Source organism: Pristis pectinata, chromosome 7, assembly GCF_009764475.1.
Source record: "Pristis pectinata isolate sPriPec2 chromosome 7, sPriPec2.1.pri, whole genome shotgun sequence".
In the NCBI taxonomy this organism is placed as follows: Eukaryota; Metazoa; Chordata; class Chondrichthyes; order Rhinopristiformes; family Pristidae; genus Pristis; species Pristis pectinata.
The window spans coordinates 68,879,438-68,905,724 of record NC_067411.1 but is presented as its reverse complement, the minus strand read 5'-3'; the positions used below and the strand labels follow the sequence as shown (position 1 = coordinate 68,905,724).

At 38.9% G+C, this 26,287-nt stretch overlaps 1 protein-coding gene across 2 annotated transcripts in view; it reads right to left on the bottom strand.

Annotated features, from left to right (window-relative positions):
* Positions 1-26,287, bottom strand: part of LOC127572709 (tyrosine-protein kinase transmembrane receptor ROR2-like) — a 42,527-nt gene that overhangs the window by 4,811 nt on the left and 11,429 nt on the right. The window contains exons 2-5 of one of the 2 annotated variants that reach the window (XM_052020236.1): positions 15,480-15,598; positions 11,058-11,369; positions 6,690-6,767; positions 2,888-3,175 (exon numbers count right to left, since the gene is read on the bottom strand). In XM_052020236.1, the coding sequence (XP_051876196.1) occupies positions 2,888-3,175; positions 6,690-6,767; positions 11,058-11,369; positions 15,480-15,510 (709 nt within the window). In that variant the 5' untranslated portion in view covers positions 15,511-15,598. The remainder of the gene's footprint in view (positions 1-2,887; positions 3,176-6,689; positions 6,768-11,057; positions 11,370-15,479; positions 15,599-26,287) is intronic. The other variant, XM_052020237.1, reaches the window with a different exon arrangement.

Here is a 26,287-nt window from a genome sequence, read left to right as displayed (position 1 = left end):
GGTCAGCATGGACTTGAGGGGCTGAAGGGCCCATTTCCATGCTGTATCGTTTCAGGACTTGTCAGAGCCCACGCCTACTCAAATCGTCCTCATTAAAGACCTGCCATACCCAGGAGCCAGTGTTTAGAATGTTCACTATGCCTCTGGTTGGACAGAATCCACACGGATTCAGGGAATAGCTCCCCATCCTCCAAGAGGAGATGATTGTGGCAGTGACTTACCCTGTGACAGGCAGTAGGAAGACCCTCAAAGTAATTATCACAGTTAAATTTGTTTCCTTTCTTGAAAATGGTCATGATTACCGCATTTCTGAGGTCTCCAGCAGATGTGGGAGATGAAGTGTGGATTTCTACCTTAAGTTCACCTTTTCCTAAGAACTTCAGCAGGGATACCACATTATTTTGGAACAAGACCAAAACTAGGGGCCATAACTCTAGCATAAACATTAATGTATCCAATGGAAAATTCAGAAGAAATATCCTCCCCCAGAGTGTGATGAGAATGCAGAACTCACCAGCAAACAGAGTAGTTGAGTTAATTCAAGGAAGCATAGATGGATATTTGAGGAAGGTACATATATTAATGGGGCCAAAAGGAGGAGGGTGAGAAGAGGCCTTTAAGGATCATAAACACCATCACGGAGCTGGTTTAGTGATGGAGCAGGTCCAGGTGCTCCAAGTCGCTGGGCTCAAACCTGACCTTGGGTGCTGTCTGTGTGGAGTTTGCAGGTTCTCTCCAGGACCACGTGGGTTTCTGAGAGTGCTGCGGTTTCTTCCCAAATCCTGAAGGAGTGCTGGCAGGTTCACTGGCTATTGTAAATTACCTCTTAGTCCAGGTAAAAAAAAATCAAAGTGGCGGTGGGGGGGGGGGGGGGGGGGGGGGGCGGGTGGCAGGGTAGATGAGCAAGTAAGAAAATAAGTTTTCAGGTGCAGGGACACATGGAATTGCTCCACTGGGAGCGGGTGTGGACCCGACAGGCTGAATGGCAGAGAAGGCAATACATGGGGAAATAAAATGATGGTTGAAGAAAAAAATATTTCTTTAGAGAAATAGATATGTAGAACTCACTGAATGAGAGAATGGTACTGGCAGAAATTCTCAGCTTTAAATATTACTTGGAGAGGCAATTGATGTCCCACAACAAAACAGCACATTTTATAGCTAGCATGGACACAATATGGTGAATAGCCCACTTCTGTATTGTTCTATCATTCCAATGTGAAACATTGTCAATTCCATTTAAAACAATGATCTGTATAAAGTGTAGTCATCAGTAAAGTCATTACCAGGGTCCTCCTCAACTGCCTCCTCCGAGTGGCTGACATGTGGCTCCTCAGATAACAGTGTAGATTCTGTCCATGCAGAAGCACAGTGGAAATGATCTTCACTGTGTGATAACTCCAGGATAAATACAGGAAGAAGCACCTCCCATTATACATGGCCTTTTTGGACCTTACCAAATCCTTTCACTTCATCAATCAGGAAGGACTGTGGAAACCCCTTCCTAAACTTTGGCTGCCCTCAGAAATTCATCTCCCTCTATGCTTGCTCCATGACAGCAAACAAGCCATGATATTAACCAATGGCGAAGACCAATGTCAAACAAGAAGTTTCATAACCCCAACTCTGCTCGCAATCTTTCCCCCCCACAATGTTACATCTCGTCTCCAACAAACCTCTGCTAAGTTTCCAATGGGAAACTGTTCAACTTATAGCTGTTCACTCCAGATAGAGGTCACCCAAACCTCAGTAGCTGAGCTGGAATATGCAGATGATGTTCAGAAGCTGAGTTCCAAGCAATTGTCAACACTTAACTGAAGCACATGAGAGGATGGTCCTTAAATTTAACACCCATAAGACAAAAGTTCTCTCCAACCTGCCTCTGCTGTGCCACACTGCGCTCCCACAAAAAAAAGTTCACAGGGATTCCTTGGAAAACGTGGACCACATTTTATATCTCGGGAGCCTCCTCTCAGAAGAGGCAGACATCAGTGATAAAATTCACCACCACCTTCAATCTGCCAGCACAGCCTTTGGTCAAGAGAGGAAAATGCACAAAACTCATGGTCTACTGGACAACAGTCCTCCTGTTTGCATCTGACACCAGAACTACCTACTGGAATCATCTCAAGTCACTGGAAAAATACCATCAACACACTCTGCAAAATTCTCCAAATTTACTAGAAGGATATGTAAACCAACTTGTTTCCTCTCCCAGGCCATCATTTTCAGCCTTGAGACCCCACTTACACTCAGTTGGGTACATTGGACAAGCCACATCACTTGCATACCAACACCAGACTTCCAAAACAGACATTCTATTCTAAGCCCTTTCATGAGAGAGGTTACCAGATAGAATGAGGAAAAGATTCAAGGATGTGCTCAGAGATCCCATAACGAAATGTAATGGCACAGCAGAGGCAGGTGGCAGGGGATCTTTGTCTTATGGGAATTTCTAGCCCATTACCACTCACAGTAGAGGAGCAACATTCAGGATGGCATTGGCAGCACATAAAGCCCCCGTGTAAGTGGCAGAAGGAGCACGTCACATCAAAAACTAACCCCCCCCCCCCCCCCCCCCCCCCCAAATCTGTGGAAAAGTAAGTGGCTCCCTCATTGGCTGCATTAATAACCATATAATTCACAAAACTGTAGGGGAAATAAGTCATCTTCAATCCAGAGGAACTGCTTAAGAAAGGAAGTGCTTCACTAACTGATCCTACTAGTAAAAGTAACAAAAGGAGAAAGACAAACTGGGCAAAAATGTGCTGGAGCAATAAGGAGCAGTTATTAGCAATTTAACCCATGAACTCTGTTCACCAAATTACATGGGAAAGGCCCATTAATAAATGCACATATGTATTATGTATAATTATAAAGTACATACCGTGCTTCACGTTTAACAGCCCGGTGGCTTTGATGGTTGCATTGCTATTAGATGCAATACACTGATAATAGCCTGTGTCTGTTGTATCCAGGTTTTGAATTCGCAGTCGGGATCCATATTCTGTTTTCCTTATTGTGACCCTTCCTGGCTCCTGACTAATCGAAGAATCATTTTTCAACCATTTTATGTTTGGTAGTGGATAGCCTGCAACCTTGCAGTGCAAGTTCGCTGTCTGGCCTTGGAATGTTGTGATATTGTTCATTGGTGCCAGGAGGGTCAGAAAATAATCTGAAGATGAAAGTTCAAAGTTAGTAATGATGATGTAGGTGATGACTAATGTTCTCAAATGTTAAGATGTATCCACAGAATCCATTTAATTTGTAAAGTCACCGATAAACCTGATGTATTATTGTTTTTGGCCTTGTGTTGAAAATTTGCTTACAAAAATTATAGAATATAGAACAGTACAGCTCTGGACAGGCCATTCAGCCCACAATGTTGTGCTGATCTTGATGCCAATTTATACTAAATGTCCTCCTCCTGTGTATCATCCATGTCTCCATTCCCTTCATATTCATGTGTCTATCTAAAAGCCTCTTAAGCTCTACCAAACTGCCTGCTTCCACTACTACCCCAGGTAACCTACCTATTCCATGCACCTACCATTCTGTGTAAACAAAAACATGCCCCTCATGTCGCCTTTAAACTCTATAGCCACCCACCACCTCCCCCCCCCCACCAACCTTAAAAGCATGTCCTCTGGTGTTTGACATTTCTACTCTGGGGAAAAAATTCTGACTATCTACGCCTCTCATAATTTTAAAAACCTCTATCAGGTCTCCCCTCAGCCTCCGGCACTCTTGGGAGAACAATCCAAGTTTGTCCAACCTTTCCTCATAGCTCACACCCTCTAATCCAGGCAGCATCCTGGTAAATTACTTCTGCACTCTCTCCAAAATCTCCACATCTTACCTATAATGGGGCAACCAGAACTGCACGCAAAACTCCAAGTGCGGTCTGACTAAAGTTTTCTATAGCTGCAGCATGACTTCCTTGCTCTTACCTTCAACACCCCTACCAATGAAGGCAAGCATGCCATACATCTTCCTTATCACCTTATCCACTTGCATAGCTACTTTCAGTGAACTATGGACCTGGACCTCAAGATCCCTCTGTACATCAATGCTATTAAGGGCCTACCATTAACTGTATACTTTCTCCTTTCATTTGACCCCCCAAAGTGCAACACCTCACACTTGCCCAATTAAACTCCATCTGCCACTTCTCTGTCCATATCTGTAACAAATCTATATCTCACCGTATTCTTTGACAATCCTTTCCGCTGTCCACAATTCCACCAATCTTGGTATCATCGGCAAATTTGCTAATCCACCCACCTACATTTTCATCCAAATCATTGATATATAATCACAGAGGTCCCAGGACCAATCCTTGTGGAACATCACTGGTCACAGACCTCCAGCCAAAATAAAAGCCTTCCACCCCTACTCTGTCTCCAATGGGCAAGCCAGTTCTGAATCCAAACTTGCAATTCGCCCTGGATTCCATGCATCTTCATCTTCAGAATTTACCTACCATGAGGGACCTTATCAAATGCCGTGGAGATAATGTCCACTGCCTTACCCTCACTAAGCTTGTCACCTCCTCAAAAACTCAATCAAGTTCGTAAGGCATGACCTGCCTCGCACAAAGCCCTGCTGACCGTCCCTAAACAGGCCATGCCTTTCCAAATGCACATAAATCCTATCCCTCAGTATCGTCTCCAGTAGCTTTCCTACCACTGATGCGAGGCTCACTGACCTACAATTACCTGGATTATCCCCATTTCCTTTCTTGAACAAAAGGCACAACACTTACTACTCTCTGGTCCTCTGGGACCTTGCCTGTTGCTAGTGAGAACACAAATATCTTTGTCAAAGCCCCAGCAATCTCCTCACTTGTTTCATTCAGTATTCTGGGATATATGCCATCAGGCCCTGGGGACTTATCCACCTTAATGCCTTTCAGAAGACCCAGCACTACCTCCTCCTTAATCTCAAAATGTCCCAGCACATCAGCACGCCCCACTCTGCTTTCACTATCCTCCAAATCCTTCTCCTCAGTAAATACTGAGGCAAAGTACTAACTTAGTACCTCAGCCACTTGCTTTGACTCCAAGCACAAATTCCATCCTTTATCCTTGAATGGACCTAATTTCTCCTTAGTTATCCTCCTTTTTGCTTAATACAAGTATAAAATGCCTTGGGATTCTCCTTGATCCTGCTCGCCAAGGACATTTCATGGCCCCTTTAGTTCTTCCTAATCACCTGCTTGAGCATTTTCCGGCTATCTTTAAATTCTATAAGGGACCAGTCTGATTTTAGCTTCCTAATCCTTATGTATGTTTCCTTTCTTTTCCTAACTAAATTTAGGACTTCTCTGGTCATCCAAGGTTCCCTTACCTTACCGTCCTTGTCCTTACCAGAACATGCCAATCCTGAACTCTGATCAGCTGGTCTTTAGACAACTCCCAGGTCAGATGTGAACTCGTCTGACAGCAACTGCTCCCAATCAATGCCCCTTAGCTCCCATCTTATCCTGTTGCAATTTGCTCTCCTCCAATTTACTACCTTCCCACAAGATCCAATTTTATCCTCATTCATAACTAACTTAAAACAATGAGTTGTGGTCACTATTCTCAAAATGTTCACCCACTATCAGGTCCATCACTGGGTCTGGCTCATTTTTCCTTTGCAAGGAAAGTTCTCTTTGAAAACTTTGATGATCTCAAGATATTGACTAGTTATTTAAAAATTAACAGGAAGTTTTAACGATGCAATAGTAATGCGGTATAGGGGTGAGAAGCACAAGCCAAAACCCAGCACAACAAAATTGGCAACTTCTCCACAGGAGGTCCAATGTAGTAATAAGGATTCTTAACCAAGTAAAGGAGGAAGTTGTTTTTTTGTGGAGAGAGATCACAAGAAGTATTAAAATTAAATACTATTTTCATTATGCTCTGTTGAACATAGGCTTTCAGCCCTGAGAGACTGCTCTGCAAGGTAAGAAATCGATAGTGAAATCTTGTATTTATACTAACAACTAATCTTCTTCATAAAATTATTGCAAGGTGCTGGCTAAAGCATGGCTGGTACTGGTGGTAGAACATAGTAAGCTACTATTTTCAGAAATGGTTTTATTTTGATCAAAATTCAGGCCAGCAGATTAGATCTACAGGAAGTGTTCAAGTTGTACAGTTGTTTATGACCATGTTGTTTCCTTATGACCTGCCTCGCACAAAGCCCTGCTGACCGTCCCTAAGCAGGCCATGCCTTTCCAAATGCACATAAATCCTATCCCTCAGTATCCTCCCCTACCACTGATGGAGACAATGGAAATAAAGTGTTAATACAAAAAATTTATGAAATTTGTAAGTCAAATAGTGCAGATACAAATTCAATTTGAAATGAAATTAATTATAGTGGAACATTCAGGATATCCTGAATTTGTAAAACATGCTTTTTGATTGCTAGGAGTTCTTTTCCCTGACCATATGAATAAAGGACTATGGAGGTCATGCAGTGCAAACTGCTTATATTAATTTGAAAAGTGACTGTACAACCAGCCAGAAATGCGTACAAACCACTGCCTTGCCTTCCAGTCCCTCCTCCTCCTCCCACACCAAAACTACATTGAATTTACGATTTACTTCACCCAATGTGCATGCATTGTCTACTGCAAAAGAAACTTGCTAAATGGTTACTTTCTGACTTTCTAACCAGAATGAGAGCAGAAGACCTACTTTTATCTCTACGTAATGGACTGTACAGGTCTTCGCCAGATCCAATGGAATAATTTCGATCAGGTTTGGGAGGTCCATCTGAAAGGCAAAATTACTGCTCATAACGGAAGATCTACAGAAATCCACAATACAGATTAAACTGATTTCAGTGGCTCAGGCAGCAAAGAATATTAAGTAAGGAGACATGGATGGAGATTGAAGACATCACCTCCTACTCTGAACATGATTCAGTCACCACAACCAACCTCAAGATTATGATTAGGCTTGGACACGATGATCCCCTTGTTCTATATTGACTATCAAGACAGGTACACAAGTAAAAAACATTTGGATTTGATGTCGTAAAATCACAACATAACAAACAGACAAGCTGAATTCACATCGGCATTGTTATTCAAGTGTATATAAAAAATGCAATTGGACAAATACAATAAATCAATGTAATTCCTTCCTCCTGTGATAGTAGTACAAAAATATAACCCAAATATAGAATATAAAAGTTGCAGAGAAATCAGAAAATGGTTTTGAGTTCCCAATCACGCAATGTTTTATTAGCACGCAATTGCCCTTTAGTTCCAAAAGATGCCATTAAGTATTGTGTTTTGCTTCAGCACAGTGGAGAGGATGTCAATAAATCTACATTTCAAATTTCACATTACGAGAAACACTGTAATGACTGTATTGCTTGCTGGCACAGAATGCGAATAGGTCTCTGATATGCTTTACATCTCAGCGTTTTAACCACAGCTGTAGCTCATCAGCAATACTGAAGTTTACAAACCATTACTGCAAATTACATGCTTCTACTGATGAAATTTATTATGCAGGATGTGAATTATTAATAGAGTGCATTCCTTACTTTACAATTTATCTTTTGCTTTACAAATATCCACTCAAAAATTTGAGAGCTATGGGCCAAACGTGGGCAGATAGGATTAGCTCACCGGGCAACACAGCTAGAATGGACGAGTTGGGCTATGTTGTATGATTCTGTGACTCTAGTCAAAGACTAAACTCCTGAAATCTGGATTCTCCATTCAAGCTCACTCAGAGCTTGCTATATCTCAAGGAGAACACCTTTCTAATCTTCAATATTAGCCAAACTGCCCCAATCACTGTTCATTAGACAAATACTCACTACAGGAATCAATCTTATAAATTGACACTGCACTGACTCAAATGTTGGTATATCCTTCTCCAGGAAGACCAAATCTGCAAATGTGTTCTTACCAAAGCACACAGAGTTTCAGCAACACTTCCTCAGTTTTGTACTCCAACCCCCTTGCAATAAAGGTTAATATTGCATTGCCTTCCTAATCACACCTTCAAAACATTCTTGAAAAAAAAATTCCAACATCTACCCCAAATGCTGGGGATCCCCATCTGTTACCACTCAAAATGGAGGAGGAACATTTGGGATGACATTAAGAGCAACAAGTCCATTGGGCTAGAGAGCACATAATCCCACTCTCAATAAATACCCACCCCACCGCCCTGTCAGACACCTCCATCCCCATCGGAGGGACACACACTGGCTCCAATAGTCAACTCAAATCCACAGAACTGGAGTGGAAGCATTTTAGCCTCAATTACAATGGACTATCCAAGAAGAATTGTGGTGGGGAGTATCCTAAGGATACCTTTGCAGAGTCCACTTAGGAACTGCACTACAGTGATCTAATTGCATCCAAGTGCACAAAGGTGATCTCCCAAGGCAATGTGGTCTCCTGTAATGGTCCCCTGTAATCTTCCAAAAGGCAGTGACCTGGGAATGACAAGATTTGATCTAACATCCAGGCTATTCTCTAGCTTGTGTTGCACAATGGAAATGTTTTTTTAAAATAATTTGAAATTACGTTCTGCAACATTCCTCATAATTATTATTGTTATAGGAATTATGCAAGTCTCAGTAGTGCAGATTTGACCCTTTGGCTGTGCTGAGCAACAACTGTCTTCAAAATTAGTTGGTTTTTTTTAAAAAAATTGTTAATGCAATTATGTTAACTTGTTTGTTTAAATTCAGTTGAAAAGTAGCACGTAGTTAGCAAAATGATTTAAAATGAATGTAGACCAGACGGTTTACCAAGTGCTCCGGAAACCCACAAGCTAAACATAGATAGAAACAGCTGGATCAAGGAGGTATGCAACAGTGAATGAGTAGATGCAGACATTCATCTTTTGGCACCTCAAGAAAAACCCCTCTTGACACTATTCGATTCCCACCCTCAAACCACAATCATCAGCACATCACCTCTTCCTTAGTCTATACCCTCTTCTGAAAGCTAATCCAGTCATGACTCACTCCACACCTACCAAACCCCCAAGCCCATCAAATCCATGATCTCACCCTCTCTGCCCCAACTGAATGAGCCCTTCTGTAATTCTTTCTTCTGGAAACAATACAAAGTGATGCATAAACAATGCTGTTCCAGAGTTACTGATGGAATTAACACGATCTGAAATCAGTATTGTGAAGTCATACTTCTTCATTGTTACTTGTGAAATAAGTTGCATCAGTGGTTCTTAGTGGCACATGGTTGCGTTCAGAAGAATTCTGAATTAGCAATACAATCTTGCATGCTCATATAGAGAGAAGTAAATGCCCTTGAAAATATTGTCATGGTATCGATAATATAGTTTAAGGAGTTCAAGGTTTTTCTGTGAAGCCTTAGAACATAGAACACTACAGTACAGGCCCTTTGGCCCACAATGTTGTGCCAACATTTTATCCTGCTCTAAGATCTACCTAACCCTTCCCTCCCACATAGCCCCCTATTTTTCTATCATTCATGTGTCTAAGAGTCTCCTAAATGTTCCTAATTTATCTGCCCCCACAACCTCTGCCAGTTTACACAGTACACACAAGTAAGGCGAGTTTCCTCAACAAAACAGGAATCCACGTGTTGCACATTGACTGGCACACTCCCAAAATGGAGGGGAAAAAAAAGGCAGGCCTTTGACCTCTCTCTCAACTCAAGGATATCAAGTGTTGAGCTGTGAAAGTTATAAACACACCTTTTGTGTAAAGGCTGTGGCTCTGGTTCACTTCAGTCCCCGCTAGGCACAGAAAATTAACGCCATTCATGTATCAGGGTACAAACTGTTATTTTGTATTAAAAGAACTTTCATTACCTCAGCACTGATACAACATGAAAAAAAGCACAGCCTACAAAAGCTGGCACGTTTAGCACCCTGTCCCCAGATATAATCAACACATAGATTATGCATCTATGGAATCTGTGTCTCAGTAAATTAAATTCATGCTTTACAGCAATATCATTAATTAAATCAAAATTCCTTCTGTGGCATATGTTCTAAAGTATTACATGCAACTGAATGATATTTAAAACTGAGAATGAAGCATTTATTCTTCAGCTATTCCTGCTTCAATAAAATGATTAAAACGTGCATTCTTAAAATACTTCCAGTATTAGTTTTTGAAAGCAACTATATCCAATTGTTTGTACTCAAATGTGGTAAATACATTGGTAAATTGGTTTATTATTGTCACATGTAGAGGTACAGTGAAAAAATTGACTTGCATACCATCCATACAGACCATTTCATTACAACAGTGCACTGAGATAGTACAAGGGAAAACAGTAACAGCATGTAGAATACGGTAATAGAGAAAGTGCATTGCGGGTAGACGATAAGATGCAAAGCCATAACAAGGTAGATTGTGAGGTCAAAAATCCATCTTATTATGTTAGGCGACTGTTCAATAGTCTCTAACAGCAGGATAAAAGCTGTCTTTGAACCTGGTGGTAAGCGCTTCATATTTTTGCATATTTCCAAAAAAATAAACAGAAAAAACCCTTTAACAGAGCCACAATATCTAAAAACTTTTACAAAACACACCAATACAAATCTTCTGATAATGTATCCGAATTGCAATTTGATATCGAATGAACTCATTTAGTAATTATCTATTGATAGTTAAATTGTATGTCCATTAAGGGAATAAAGTCTTCCTTAATTCACAGAATAATGCATTATTCATTATCCGAAACAAGATTCCCATCCTCAGACCATGGATGTTGACAACCTCAAATTGACCAGTTGCGTTCTTTAATTGACAGCAAAAAAAAAATGATTATGGGGGTGAGGGGAGGGGTAGTTGTCATGGCCTTTGCTCCACTGCACAGCTAATATTCCTATGTATTGATATTTGAAACGCAGGTTACTATATTCTATTAGTCTGTGAGCTAAGCTGGGTATTTTCACTTGTGGCCCATCAAAGTGTGTGCTCAAATGGTCTGAACAATTCAGGTGTCTGAGACACCATCTTATTAGTCAAAAAGAGGGAACTGTCTTATCAGTTATTAATGGGTTTTGTCAAGATAAAATACATTCTTTCATACTTACATCTGCTATTATCCACAGAAATTCCAATTCTCAGGCAGTCAGCAGACTCTGGGCTTTCTGGGAGTGGCAGGTCCTCACAATTTGGCAGCTGAAGCTGCACAAGAACAAGCGGGTTTGACCTTGCGATAATGTATTCTGCTCTGCACAGATCACTTTCCAGAACGTCACACTCAACCCGACATAATTCCCTTGGCTTGGGAATATGGGAATTGCCATCACAGAGTGGGAACACAAAATAACAGAAAGCTGGAATAGCAAATTGTGAGCACTGATCGGAAAGCAGCGTGGAAGTAACATTCATCTTCAGTGCCGCTGAAATGGAAAACACATGTTAATATGCCAGGGCTATACAAAGCCTATGATTCAACATAATAAATCCCTTGTCCCAGTTGATTGCTTATTTCTAACTGCAACCTATCTAAATTAAAATAATTCATAAACAAATCATCAAGTAAGAATAATGGTGCTCAAGAGCCAAAATATAACTGAAGTAAATGTGTGGAATTTAGTTGGGCTGTTGTACCCTATGACCTTTACATTTAAAGCCTAAAAAGGTACTTTTAAACAGAGTACAAAGATTAATTGAAATCCACTGCTCATTCAATGATACGTGCTGTTTATTCCTCCAAAACAGAAAAATTGCTAATATCAACATGTTCTTCATCTTAAATCTCTCATCTCTCAACAATTTGTTCACTTGTACTTTATATAAGCAAACCAAGCCAACAACTGTGTTTTGATCTTAGTTTATAATATATTTATCATTTTATGGCTTCAATTCTTTTCTTAAATCATTTAGATTGTTTGGTTCTTAAAACTTTATGAGCACAGTATTGTCTTTCAATCTGACCACTTTGATTTTCCTTTAAAATCCACATTAAAATTCACAGGGATCATATTTTATCCACTCCCTACCAACCCTCAAGATTCATTTTTTTTCCTAATATTGGCTAAGCTACAAAGAGGACTAAAGGTTGTCCATCCTTGGATACAGCATTACACAGATGCACACCACCTATTTAGCACCCTTAGCTAATTCAGAGGAAATATTGCAGAAAATTGCAACAAACAGCAGAGATTCAACATATCCATTCATAACAACTTCAAATTTTCAGTCTGTGGTATAGTGCCTGCAATCTTGCAATCAATTCCATACTTTTCATTATTCTTCTTCATTTGAGCATTTTTCAATTACCACAAGCGTCTCAAATACCTCTAGGATGGTAATTCCTTCAATTTAATACATGGAAGTCTCTATGTTATAAGGAAATTAATATTCAACTCTAACCCCCAAAGTTTAGTGGTGCAGCTAGTAGAACTGCTGCCTCATAGATCCAGTGACCCGGGTTCAGTCCTGACCTCCAGTGCTGTCTGTGTGGAGTTTGCATCTTCCCCCTCTGACCACGTGGGTTTCCTCTGAATGCTCCAGTTTTCTCCCACATCTCAAAGAAGTACAGATTGGTAGTTAGTTGGCCATTGTAAATTGCCCCCAGTGCATAATTGAGTGGTACAATCTCGGAGGAGTTGATGGGAATATGAAGAGAAAGGATTCCAGGGTAAAATTAGTAGCAGAATAGGATTGCTCTCTGAGTTGGACTCGATCAACTGAAATGGCCTCCTTCTATGTTGTAATGAAATATGGAAGATAGAAAAGTAAAGATCTATTGAACAAAATGATAAGCCAGTGGAGAATCAAATGCATCGCTTACTGTATATATTTAAAACATATTCTTGCCAAGAAATAGAAAGCTACGAAGTTCTGGTAAATGTAACTAATATAGATAGGTATTTGATGGTGGGCATGGACAGGGTGCGCCGAAGGGTTTATTTCTATGCTGTATGAATCTACAACTATGAGTCAATGTATATCTGGTATTTATCTGAGGGGCTCCACGTCATTTAAAGGCATCAGAAATACACTCCTGAAACAATTATTATACCACCAATGAGAGCAGTGCATGGTGTAGTGATGCTAAGGTTATGAATAACATTCTCAAAGTTTGGTGATTAGAGAAACAAATCAAGCAAGAGAAAGAAAGAAGCACAAGAATGGAAATATAGCAAATCTAAACAATATTTCCTTGTGGCATAGAGATTCCATCTATTATAATAAAGCAACTGCGACCCTACAGGTTTTTGAGATGCTTGTGGCAATTTTAAAATGCTTAACAACAAAAAAAAAGCAAAACTTAAGCAAACACTGCAGGCCTTCGAAGTAAATCTGACTCAAGCAAGATCACTGCGTTATCTTCCAGCTAGAAACGTTATGCCCTCAGGACTTAATATTGAGCTTAACAAGGTTAGTAAACCTGTGCCTTTCATTCCCAAAGACGTGGCTACAGCTTCTTGTTTCAGTTTAATTTATTTCAAAATTATTTCTGTAATTGTTCCAACAGCTAATTTTTAAAGTAATTGTTATCTTGATAACTTTATTCTATATCACACAGATATTCTCTCTGTCCTCTCCAGTTTCATCTCCCTGCAAATTAAAACACACGTCTTCTCACTTCTCCAGTTTGATGAAATGCCCTTAACCCAAAACCTCAGCTCTATTCCCTTCCACACTGGTGCAGCTCAATCTGCTGTGCATTTCTCCGTTCTTATTCCTGCAAAGTTTATTCTGTTCTAAGTTAGAACTTCGGGGAATCCTGCACTTCTAACCGTTTACTATCCATGAGTACCAGTAATATTACTCTTTTCACCTAGATGCTTAAAGTGATGCACAAGTACCTAATGGGTGCTCCTTCTTGCCAAAACAATTCTGAAAACTTTATTCAGAATAAGAAATGGTCATTGCTGGATGCCTTTGATGGTAATGCAAAACAGACAATACTCTAAACTTTTTCTGCCCACGTTAGTAGAAAGCAAAAGTATATTAGGCCAAAAATTATTTTGCCTTTTGCTCAATAAGTATGAGAGTTTTATATAAAATGTCCTTTGCATTCACATAAATCACTTCCCACAAACTCAACCAAAGATTCTCTATGCTTATGAGAAGCAATGTACATTTTGATGCTAATTGCACAAAATTTGTTTCTGCATTTAATGCCCAGAAACGGCATGATCCACTCACATTGGACCAAGACTTGACTGGGCAACTGAGACCAGTAATGATGTTTGTAATAGCACTTTCTTATAGCTGGATGAATAAACTACCGCTCCTGGTATCTATTGCATACACAGGGTATCTGGCCTATGTGCTGTGAGTCAGAGTTGCCCAATGCCTTATGGGTAGACCCTTCTTTAAGTACCTTCCTTGGTGTCTGCTCCCACCTCCATTGCCAAAGTTCCTAGAGTCCCATTCCTCCACCTGGCTTCTCCACTCCACTGATTTGAATTGGTCCAACTTCCTTGACTGAACATCTGTCCACCTCCCCAGATTGGAATGTGATCATACAGCTACACACCACCCAATTGTTTGTCCAATCTTTCCCTACAATGTAACTGTAGAGCTACACACTTAACCACCAATGCTCCATTCCCCAATGCTTTCCTAAAGATGCTGCCCTAGTGCACAATACCCTATCCTCCAGGTCCTGATTACAACCCCTCCCTTTTCTCCTCCACAGTGAGGCAACTAACCCAAGCCCTATTTTATTGTGTACAGCCCCTTAAGCCTTGCGTGCAACAGAATATGGCTGCTGGGCATCCTTGCACAAAGCTGCAGCTAAAGCACACTTATCCTAATATTGAAGAATTTCCAGTCTCTCTATAGCTTCCTCAAACAGCCAACCTACTCGCTACAAACATAGTTAGCACCAATACTTCCACCACTACTTGCAAATATATCTAGGATAAAAAAAACTTCCAATTTTTCCTCAAAGTCAAGTTCAGATTTATAACAGCACAACAGCTTTTATAATTGCAAACAGCAGACAAACTACTGAACACTACACTTGGGCAGTTCTGCTCGTCTTTTATTGGTCAGCATTTAAATTCTTCAGCTCCTGTCTACTAAATATTAAAAACTTAAGAGGGTTTTATTTTCAGATTGGCAAGTCTACTTTAGTTTTCACTTTTAATTATGTTAGTTTTGAAAGATATAACCCTATATCACTAAACAACTCTTGTGAAACAGAGACAAGTACAAAAGTTAACACAACCAATAAGAATTAGATCTTTAAAAAGACCTGCAGATGCTAGAAAACCAAAATAAAACCAAAAACATTATAAACACTCAACAGATCGGGAAGCATTTTTGGAAGGAGAATCAGTGTTAATATTTCAGGTTTGACACCTTTCATTGATTAAATAAATGCAAATGTCACAAAAACATGTTATTTAAACATGAAAAGAATCAGAGTTTATATTAATATGAAAATGCTGTGAGGTTGACATATAATCCCAGAGAATAATAAAAATGTTACTGTTTCTTCTTACAGTGGAGAGAAGTATAAATGATTATTCCTTTGCTGAACTTACCTATAATTTGTTTTTCAATTTCTCCCTGCATCTGGAGGGAATCCACATAAACATTCTGGTTTTTAATGAATCGAGCACATGCAACTCCCCTGTATGGCTGACAAAATCCATTTTCATCGCTGCAGAAAATAAATTATTCTTGTTAGAAAAAATTCTTTTGGTGCTTGGGATGTTACGAACCATAATATTTCTTGCCCTTGTTAATTTATTTAGCCCTCTAGGTAATTTGTAATGACCTAGCTGTCAGGATTACAAATGGACTATTCATCTTAGTGTAGTAAATTGATAACCCTGAAGACACTACCATAATATTTCCTTATGTGGCTCTGAGTCAATCTTGTACACTAACTCTCCCCTAAAGTATTCTTAAGATGTTTATGTTATATCAGAGATACTCTATAATGGATCTCTATTAGTAGCTTTTTCTGTAGCTTTCTATATGGTGATGGTCATGGACCACAGACATTCATAGTTCAATGCTTTCAAAAATAATTGCTTGCCCATGATGTAATGTGAGTCGTAATCAACTTCCAAATACAAGCACAGTGTGAATTTACACCATGCTCAAGCATTAACAAATATGTTTATTTGCTGCTGTTTTAACTTGGATTCTAGGAGATAAGCATGTGACAGACACCTCTCAGCACTGAATCATATTGGCACAGAACTATGTATGAAAATAGAATTAAATTTCAGAAGTGTAACTCAATGCCCACACATCACGAGCTTAACAGTACATTTGTCATTCAATGCATACAACAGAGGATAAATTTCAGTCACTATATCCCTTTCATCACCTCAACTTGCTTTCAGCGTTAGGGGATCGGATAACCAGAAGACGTACATTTCCCCAAAGGGATACCACAGGAGCTGGGAAATACGATTCTATGAACAGAAGATTGACTGAGAGATTGGGCTGTAATAACATGGCTGTAATTCAGCAGCTCACATCTTCTGTGAGCTCAGCACCCCATCACAAGCAAGAGACCAGTGAATTTATCTTAAACTGAAATGCAATTCTTTTTACAACATTTGAAAAAGTCACTTAAAATGGACAAGAATTTATCTTACCCTAGATAATTGCCCTTATATTTCTAATTACCACAATGAGGACCTGCCTCGTAGATTGGAATACTAGCATGCTGCACTTACAATTCCTGGTATGATGATGAATTCCCAACCTTAATCGTTTAACCAAATGGACTGAGAGTCAACAATAAAATGTTATAGCCCAAATTAAAAGTGTGTGTTATTTTTAACCCTGACAAACCAAAATAAACTTATTGAAGCTGAGGCCAAAAGCTGTGACCTTATTGAATGGCAAAGCAGGCTCAAGGGGTCAGGTCAGAAGACATACCCCTAATCCTATTTCTTATGTTCCAATGTTCTCTCTTGAATGGCATTTGATAGCCAGATAAGAAAAGATACAGCTTTTAAATAAATACTCCCTTCCACTGTCTGAAATCATGTGCCTTCCCATATACTTTTTGAGCCCAGGTCCCAGATCATGGTTTCTCTGCATGTCACCAACATGTACTACAGTTCTTGGATGATCACCTTCTCCCCTACAAAAGATCCTTGTCCCTACATCCATTTCCAACCGAATACATGGTGACTGCCACGTAATATCTTCTCAAATTTAAAACAAGATAAAAAGATATGAGAAAATAAATAACAGAACATTTTTAAGAGGTATATAAGCACAATGACAGAACAGTGATGAGAAAACAACATTCTGACAAAGACAAAAAGAAAGGAAGAAAAAAATGTTTAAAAGCATACAGCTACAGAGAAAGGCAATGTTTTTGACTAATGACATCACTGAGGTCAAAAGTATTTTAAAATAATTTAACATAATGGAATAGAGGCCCATTCTGTGTTCATCTTCAAAGTTAATATCTGGCAGGTTAAAATATTTAGTAAAATACTGAAGTCTAAAGGCCATAATGTAGGAAATCAAACAGAAAATGATTTCATTTAAATATATTTTTATTGGTTCTTCTTTTTCTATAAAGTCCTTTCATTATAAAAAAGGGTTAAACTCTACAACTTGCACTAACACGATATGAAGACCTGCATAAAGATACTGTTAAATAGCGGACTCAGCTCGCAGTACTTACTGTGCACTGAGGTGTGAATTGAGAGTGAATGCAGAATGACCTTCAAGAAAGGAACAGGACAAAATCAAAGTTAGTACCTGGCAAATTAAAATACTTAGCAAAATACCGAAATCTAGAGGCCACCAATGCAGGAAATCAAACAGAAATTTTATGAAAAAAAAAGACTTCTTGATCTAGACAGTGGCCAGAACGTAGAACTATCACAAGACACATTTAAAGACAACAGTACAGATACACTTAGGAAGAAGCCAGATAAGCTCACGAGAGAGAAGGGAAAATCTTTATGGAATTAGACATAGTAGGATGGGAAGAGGTTAAACTGCAGCATAAACACTGGTAATGGGTTGGTTGGATTGAGTGGAACAATTTATCACTGCATTATTGTAATTTATTAACCTCCTAATTTATCCTCTTCATATGTACAGTCATCTGCATTTTCTTCTCATTATGCATTTTGCAATTGCAGCCTGCATAGAAAACTTGTTATCCATGAGTACTCTATGAGCAATGCAAGTTCATTGGCAAGTAAATTCTTCACAATATGTCACATGAAACAATTTTTTAAAAAAATACCCACTTTAAACAACCTCTATAAACTCAGATATATTTTCTCTCTAAGACGACAAACACAAGAAGTGAGGAAAATAAAAATAAGCAGATATCAGAAATGGAAGTGTTGGAATTGGCTTGTAGACCTTGCATCAAAAACTGATTGTAAAGCAACATTAGTTTCCCTTTCAGATGCTGACCATTTTCTGTAATTAATATGTAATCTGATTGGAGCATAACCAGAATTCAGTTATTTAATGGAGTCAGTATTTACACAAAAATACATTCACAATGTAAGTTTAGCATCAGTGTAAAGTGGTTCCAACTAAACCCTTTTCACTGCTCTAACTCCCTTGAAAGTGCTGTAACTAAGAGTATACATTTCCAGTTGTGTACAAATCCAAATCATGTCTCCATTATAATTCAGAGTCATACAGCACAGAATCAGGCCCTTTGGCCTAATTTGTCCATGCTGACTAAGGTGCCTGCCTGAGCCAGTCGTATTTGCCTGTATTTGGCCCACATACCCCTAAACATTTCCTATCCATATACCTGTCCAAATGTCTTTTAAATGTTGTAATTGTACCCACCTTTACTACTTCTGGCAGCTCTTTCCATATACCCACTACCCTCTGTATGAAAAAACTTGCCTCTCAGGTCCCTTTTAAGTCTTTCCCCTCTCACATTATATGTATGCCCTCTAGTTTTAGTCCTCCCTACCCTGGGAGAAAGACCACGGCCATCCACCTTATCCATGTCCCTTATGATCACCTCTCAGTCACCTTCGATCCAAGGAAAACAGCCTCAGCCTATCCAATCTCTCCTTATAACTCAAACCCTCCAGTCCTGGCAACATCCTTGTGAACCTTTTCTGCATCCCCTCTACCTTAATCACATCCTTGCGACCCAACTGCACATAATATTCCAGGTGCAATCTCACCAACATCCTATACAGCTGTAACATGACAACTCAACCCTTACACTCAATGCCTTGTCCGATGAAGGCAAGCAAGCCGTGAGCTTTCTTTACCGGCTGGTCTACTTGTGTCACCACTTTCAGGAAATTATGTACTTCTACCCTAGGTCTTTTGGTTTTACAACCATTCCCAGCGCCCTAGCATTTACTGTGCAAGTCCTGTCCTGGTTTAACTTTCCAAAATGCATCAGTGCATACTTGTCCAAGTTAAATGCCATCTGCTAATCCTTTGCTCACTTTTCCAGTTGAAGTGGATCCTTTTGTAACCTTAGACAACATTCTTCATTGTCCATCACACCACCAATTACTAGATGGTACCCAATACCAACTATTAATTCTTCTCATTCTCCAAATAGCTTTGAATGCTCAACACATTTGCAGGTTTTCTTTTCAAGTCTGATGTTTAATTTGGTACAATGACCCTCATTGTTTTTCCCGACTTTTCATTTTAATACACTTGTTATCTATTAGAAAGACACTTAATTTCTTTTTACCAGAGCCTTTCATCTCTTATAATATTTTCCACAGTATTTTCTCACCATCTCAGCTCAGCTTTCAGTTGTATGTTAAAAGCTTCATTAATTCTGCTCTCAGCAGTTAGTTTTCACACATCCTGCAGTATTTGTTGTGGGTTTCATAAAAGCCATGTGGCAGAAGCTAGCAAAAGGCTAATATGGAGCAGTTCCTAAGAAAACCTCACTTAAGTTGCTTTCCATTGCAAAGAACTTGGGTTCATGGGATCAGATCCCATGCAAGAACAACCTGAAAAAGATCCATATGCAAGGCCTACAGAAACAAGAGGACTGAGAAACATACCAAAACCTCAAATGAGATTGATCAATGCTGGTTTTTATTTGGCTTCATGACCTTCCATTCCAAAAGTTACCAGGGTAAATCTCTCCCCGTCTTGGCTGCCAGTAGCCTGGACAATGCTGTTTCTTCCAGTATAGTCCAGAGTGGGGTTTTCCACTGGAAAACTAGTAACCAGCTCATCAGCATTGCCCAGAGCAAGTAGCCAGCCATGCTAACAGACCATCTTTTACAACCAGTAAGGCATGATTCTAGCTCACTGCTGACAAAGAATACTTGAACACTGCTTAAAAAAATACTTTAAAACAACCAAGAAAGTTTAAATTAATTTAATTAGATTAACTAAAAAGCTCTACCTACCTTTCTCTCAGCAGCAGTCAATTCTTGTCAATTGCTCAGTTATACTTGCACCTTGGGTAAAGTGCTCTTGGGTTCAGTGGGATTGCCCATCAGTGCAGCACAGGTGACCCACAGTCAGGGCTCTGCTGAGCTGAGGGCTGTGCTACAGTTTCTGCACAGTAGTAGTTCAATGACAGGCACAATCTGTACTGATACTAGTGGAAAAGCAGTACTAAATATTTCATTACACCGTCAAAGTAGTCTCTTTTTCAAAAGAAAATTACTCAGCTGTACTCTATTGTTTCCCATAAAAGAAATAATGTACAACTTTAACCTTTTCCTCTTCATCAGAAATGCCTCAGTCAATATTAGGACACAAAGAGTTTGGAATAAGGTTATGTTCATTTCTGCAAAGCATCTGATTTTATCTGGGTTTTTTTCCCCATGCAAAACCTGGTGGCAATTTATTTTAATTATTGAATTTCACAGACTCATTCAGTTTTGATAGAGGTTATCATTTACTCCACACAAAAAAAACCAATCATACCAATTACAAGATAAAATTCCCTGCTTCTTTCCTTTCTCAATTACTTTGCAATGGAATACTTAAACTTATTCTTGGGAGGAGGGGTTGAATGTGACTGGAAACACAGAATATGGAAGTGGTACTTTGTGGCTACTTAATTGTGTCAGACTGAAATACTACACGTGAACAGTTCATGTAACTGCCTATTCCTCATATTTAGCAATCAGTTCTATACTTATATCTATCCTGTATAAGGATAGTATCCTTCTATTCCTTTCCTTCTGTTCATAGGTTCTAATAATTAATAAAATAAACATCTTCAATATCATGTCTGTTTATTTGAGAAGCTAAACAGCCCATACTAGCAACATGTTTAAAATGGGACCACAATTGTGAATCACAACATGTTGAGCTTGAGGCACAGTACAAGATTGATCATTTAAGATGTCGAAGTTGTAATTATCATACAAGGTAGACATTTAAGAGATCTTTGGGCAGAATTTTATCCTCGGTTGCATGCACTAAAAGTAACATATAATAACATTAGCACTTTGAATTTTGTTTCTAAAATTCAGTTCTGTGAACTCCAATTTTTATATCACCTGATAGTATTTTAGATCCTTGTGAGAAGACCATCCTTCATTAGGCTATTTAAAGTTATACATGTTTAAAAGGCAATTTAACAAGTACAGAGGGATATTGTTAAATTTAACAATATTTCTGCACATTGTCCTGAATTTACTTTTTCTCTCCTTCCCAGTGCTGACGAAAGGTCTTCTACTCCGTACATCAACTCTGTTCCTCTTTCCACAGGTGTGGCCTGAGCTGCCGAGTATTTCTAGCATGTTTTGTTTTTCTGTTAGATTTCCAGCATCTACAGGTTTTCTGATATTCATTTTGTTTAATTTTCCTCTATTTTTCTTCATTGGCAATATCACAAAGACAAATACTTAGCTTTTTGATCTGATTAAATTCAAACAAGCCTGCTTTTAATTTCTCCTTTAGAAAATCATAAAAGTACGTACAAACTATACCAGTTGCAACCATCAATCTATTGAACCATGTTTTACAAGTTTCTGAGAGGATTGCAAGAGATTCATTGAGGGATCCATTTGTTACCTGAAAGTAATAATTAAAAAGCATATATATATATATATGAAAAAATAAAATCAAACAAATATTTGTTTCTGTATTGTCTGACTCAGAGTCAGACAGTACAGAAACAGGCCTTTTGGCCCCTCCTGTCCATGTTGATCAAGTGCCATTCTACATTAATCTTACCTTTCCTCTCACATCCCCATCAACTCCTCTCCAATTTTCCTGCACCCACCTACACTAGTAGGGACAATATATAATTGCCGATTAATCTACTAACCAGCACATCTTTGGCTTATGAGAGCAAAGTAGAGCACTCGGGAAAAGTCACATGCAGGTACAGCAAGAACTTGCAAACTCCACACAGCACCAAGGTTTGGATCAAACCCAGGTCGCTAACACTGCGAGACATTTCTTTTTATTCCAATTTGCTGCATCTGCATTTTTTAAAAATATTTTTGTAGAATCCATTGTGTCTTGACATCAACTAAAACGCTAATTTGTCATTGACCCCACAATGAACTTGGAAGTAAAGAGTTCTGCCTACTCACTCAGCAATCTCTCTCTTTGTAATTTCTTATTCTCAATCATGCCCAGTTTGCAGCCAAGTCTGTAATCAGGGCTAAATTGTATTCATTAAGCCAAATGTTTGCTTCTAATTCACTTCAATTAAATTTATGTCATGCTTGTTTATATATGTTACACATTGGAGTAATTTTCTCCTTCTGCCTCCCCCCCACCAGCCCCCAAACATACACTTTTTTTTTGCTTATTTTGAAACAAAGCAGAGGAATAGGAATGGGCTGTGGTAGGAATTGAATGAGTTTTTGTAGGGGTAGGATAGAAAATGGTTGGTAAGGAGGCCAAGTTGATAAATGCATAAGTGGAGGGCCAATGCAAAATAAAGAAATAAAGAGCTTGGGTCTGGCACAAGAGTCAAGATAAATATGCAGAGGATTGGTAGGTTAAATCAGAGATGACACAACATAAATAAAAGAGAGGGAGTCAACAACACTGAGTCCAACATTAATGTCCAAGGTTAGTGGCAGTGCATTGGCATACAGGATGTGATCAGCTTGGAATATCTGCAGATTACAGTCAAGATTTCAAGATTGTTGCAAGGATGGACCAGGGCACAGGAGTAATTCACCGGATTGGCATTAGCTATAAAACAATGTTGCTTTGAACACTGCAAAGCTGCAGAGTTGGGACTTTAACTCAAGAAGTTCTCCCACTTTCGAGAACTGAAGCTATTCAAGTTCTTTCCCCAAATTACCTTGCTGTCAACATTATTTTTTGTAACTGTGCTACTTTTATATTTTTAGCTCAGTATTGTGTGATTTTTAATCAATAATTAAATAATTTTATTTGCTTAAATTCTTTGTAATAGTTTGTCAAAGATTGTCCCATCACCCAACTCAGGAGTCTAACAACACCAAACACAGCGAAGTGGGGTATCCTCCACTTCACTTCCTGAAGTCAATGACCAGCTCCTTCATTTTGTTGACATTGAGGTAAAGGTCATTGTCTTGACACCATGCCACTAGACTCCTCTATCTCCTTCCTGTACTCTGTGTAGTCATTGTTTGAGACCCAGACCACAACGGTGGTGTAATCCGCTAAGCAATAAATGGCGTAATTTGGCTGCACAGTCATTAGTGCATAGGGAGCATAGTAAAGGGGCTGAGATGCAGCCTTGTGGGGTACAGGTGTTGAAGGTAATTATGGTAGTGGTGTCATTGCCTATCCTTACCGATTGTGGTCTAGTGGTCAGGAAACCAAGGATCCAGTTGCAGAGGGGCTGCAGAGTCCTAGGTCTAGGAGTTTCGAGTGGAGTTTGAAAAATGTAGAGTCAATCAGCAAAGGATTTGCCATGCAGCAGGTGGCCATTGGACCTTCCAGGTATCCAAGGGTTGCACCAATGAACAATACAGTAAAAAGCAGTATTTGCAAGTAATGGAAACAAGTCTTTTGTAGGATGTGTGAAGACACTACAGTGAAAATAGAGCTTCCTTGCCATTATAGTGCTACCAATTCAATGATGAATTAGTTCCAGTGCAATTAGAAATATGCACATTGTGGCAACTCACCGTCTAGTCGGGCGAACCGGCTCGGCAGTCAGGTCGCGTGGCGTCGGAGCGACGAGGCCCAAGATGGCGGCGGGCCTCATCTTTCCGAGCGACGGGGAGAACCTGCGCGCGGGAAAGTCCTGATGATGTAGGACTTAGGTCATTGCCGGTTTTTTTGGGTGGGAACATTCTCCCTTAAAGGGCCTGCGCAAGGCGGGAAAATAAACCAGTTCTGTTTGGCAATCCTCCGAGTAGAGTCTTGTTTATTCCGCGGTAGCAACCGCTACAACATAAACATTATTTTTTAATTCCCCATTATAATTGTAACAAATATTTTACTGCACAATGCATCATGTCTGAAATCCTCCTCATAAAGTTGTTTTAACTGAACACTCTAAAGAGTAAAAACAGAGAATGCTATAAATACTCAGGTCCAGCAGCATCTGTGAAGAAAGAAATAAGGTTAACGTATCAGGTCAATGGCTTTTTGTTTTCTTACTTTTGGACCCCTAGGATTACACATTGTATTAGTTGATACAAACAGTCTGTTCCTCATAATTCATAGCTTTCAAGTTATCAGTGTGCTTAAATTCCAATTTACCATGTTACTCATATTGCAAAAATTAACCACAGTCAATATGGAGCAGAGAAAGATCAGTAAAACCTACAAGTCTCATAACAACCTTATCAATTTTTACTCCTCTCTTGAGGAACAAAGGGATCAGCTTTTTTTTCCTCCAAAATGTCTTCAAATTCCTGTCCTACATAGCACGAGTTGAACAAATTCCAGAAGCTCAATAGTAACCCCCCCCCCCCACCAAAAGCAATATGATTTAATTCATTATGGGGGTTTACTACTTAGTACCTAACTAGATAGTGAAATCAAGAAGATAACTGTCAGGATCACAGTCAATTTTTTTGGCATTCATTAATTACATGGCTGACCAAACCATGGAAAAGTATTGAGACAGGTTATTTGCATCAGTGGAAATTGGCAGCGAGATACTGTGGCTCCATGATAAAAACAGAAACTGCTGAAAATGCGCAGCAGGTCAGGTCACAACTATGGAGAGAAAAAACAGAGTTTGTGTTTCAGGTCAATAACCCTTTCATCAGAAATGGCTTTAGCTTCTTATTCTTGTTTGTACTGTAACTGGGTATGAAAGCCAAACAGTTTGCAATTAAACAGGAAGGCAAGTGAAATGGGTGCTCAACACACATGCAGAAGATAACAAACAGCTTATAATTCTGAGAACTAGACATGAAGACTAAATACTGTACAAGGCCAAGAGTTTCTAGTTTATTTACAAATCAGCAACCCAGATCAAAACTGCACTAGTTTAGAGAAATCTTTATCTTGGTTCCAATCAAACTCCAACATTGCTAAACATAAAATCTACCACTAGTCAATGCATTGGGACAGCATTTTAAGTATTTTTTTAAATTTAGCAGAGGTACATTTCTCAATATATATTTAAGAATGGTATCTTGGTATGGCTTTATTACCATAGTTAAAATCACAAAATTAGTAATTTTAATCAGTGCTTTTAATCCAAACCTATCATCTGTGAGTAACCCAATTTTAAATTGCTGAAATTGGCTTTAAAAACTGGGCAGAAACATTTACTGGTTACATTTGTATATACCAGATAACTTAATAGATTTAAAGAAATCTGAAAGCATTTAAAATGTCCCTAGTAATGTCCTTGCTGATGTAAAACAGTTGTTCCTCACAATCTTACATTAGTCTAATCTTTTCACAGAGCTGCTACATCAAATAATTGGTAGTGAAGACAGACCTACAACTATATAACATTTAACGTTTTTTCTGAAATCATTTGTTATCACCAACATTTCAAGAACTTGAGCCAAAATATTTCACTGGAGTGCTGCATTCTGCAGCCTGAGCACAAACTAGGTTAAGAAGTCAGTTACAGAGACAACTCAAGAAACAGCCCTTACTAAACATAAATTTCATATGGCTATATATTTTCAATAAACAGAAAAAAAATTAAATTAGAATCAGATGCAAGGCAGTGGAGAATATCAGTGAGATCAACAGAAAGAGAACTCAAAAATTACATAATACTAGTTAATCAAAACCATATTAATGCTTCATCAGATGACATATTAGCCAAGTTGCTTTTTCTTCAGCATAATGTTGTACTTCAGTATAATCCATGTTTCCAAATAACTAACAAGCTTCCTTTCTTTCAAAACTTCTAATTTTTCATTAAAATTGAACTATATTTCTATCATATTTCAACTCAAAGTCTGTGCATTTCTTTCCCAAGAATTCTTGCCAATTATTTCATCTAACTTCT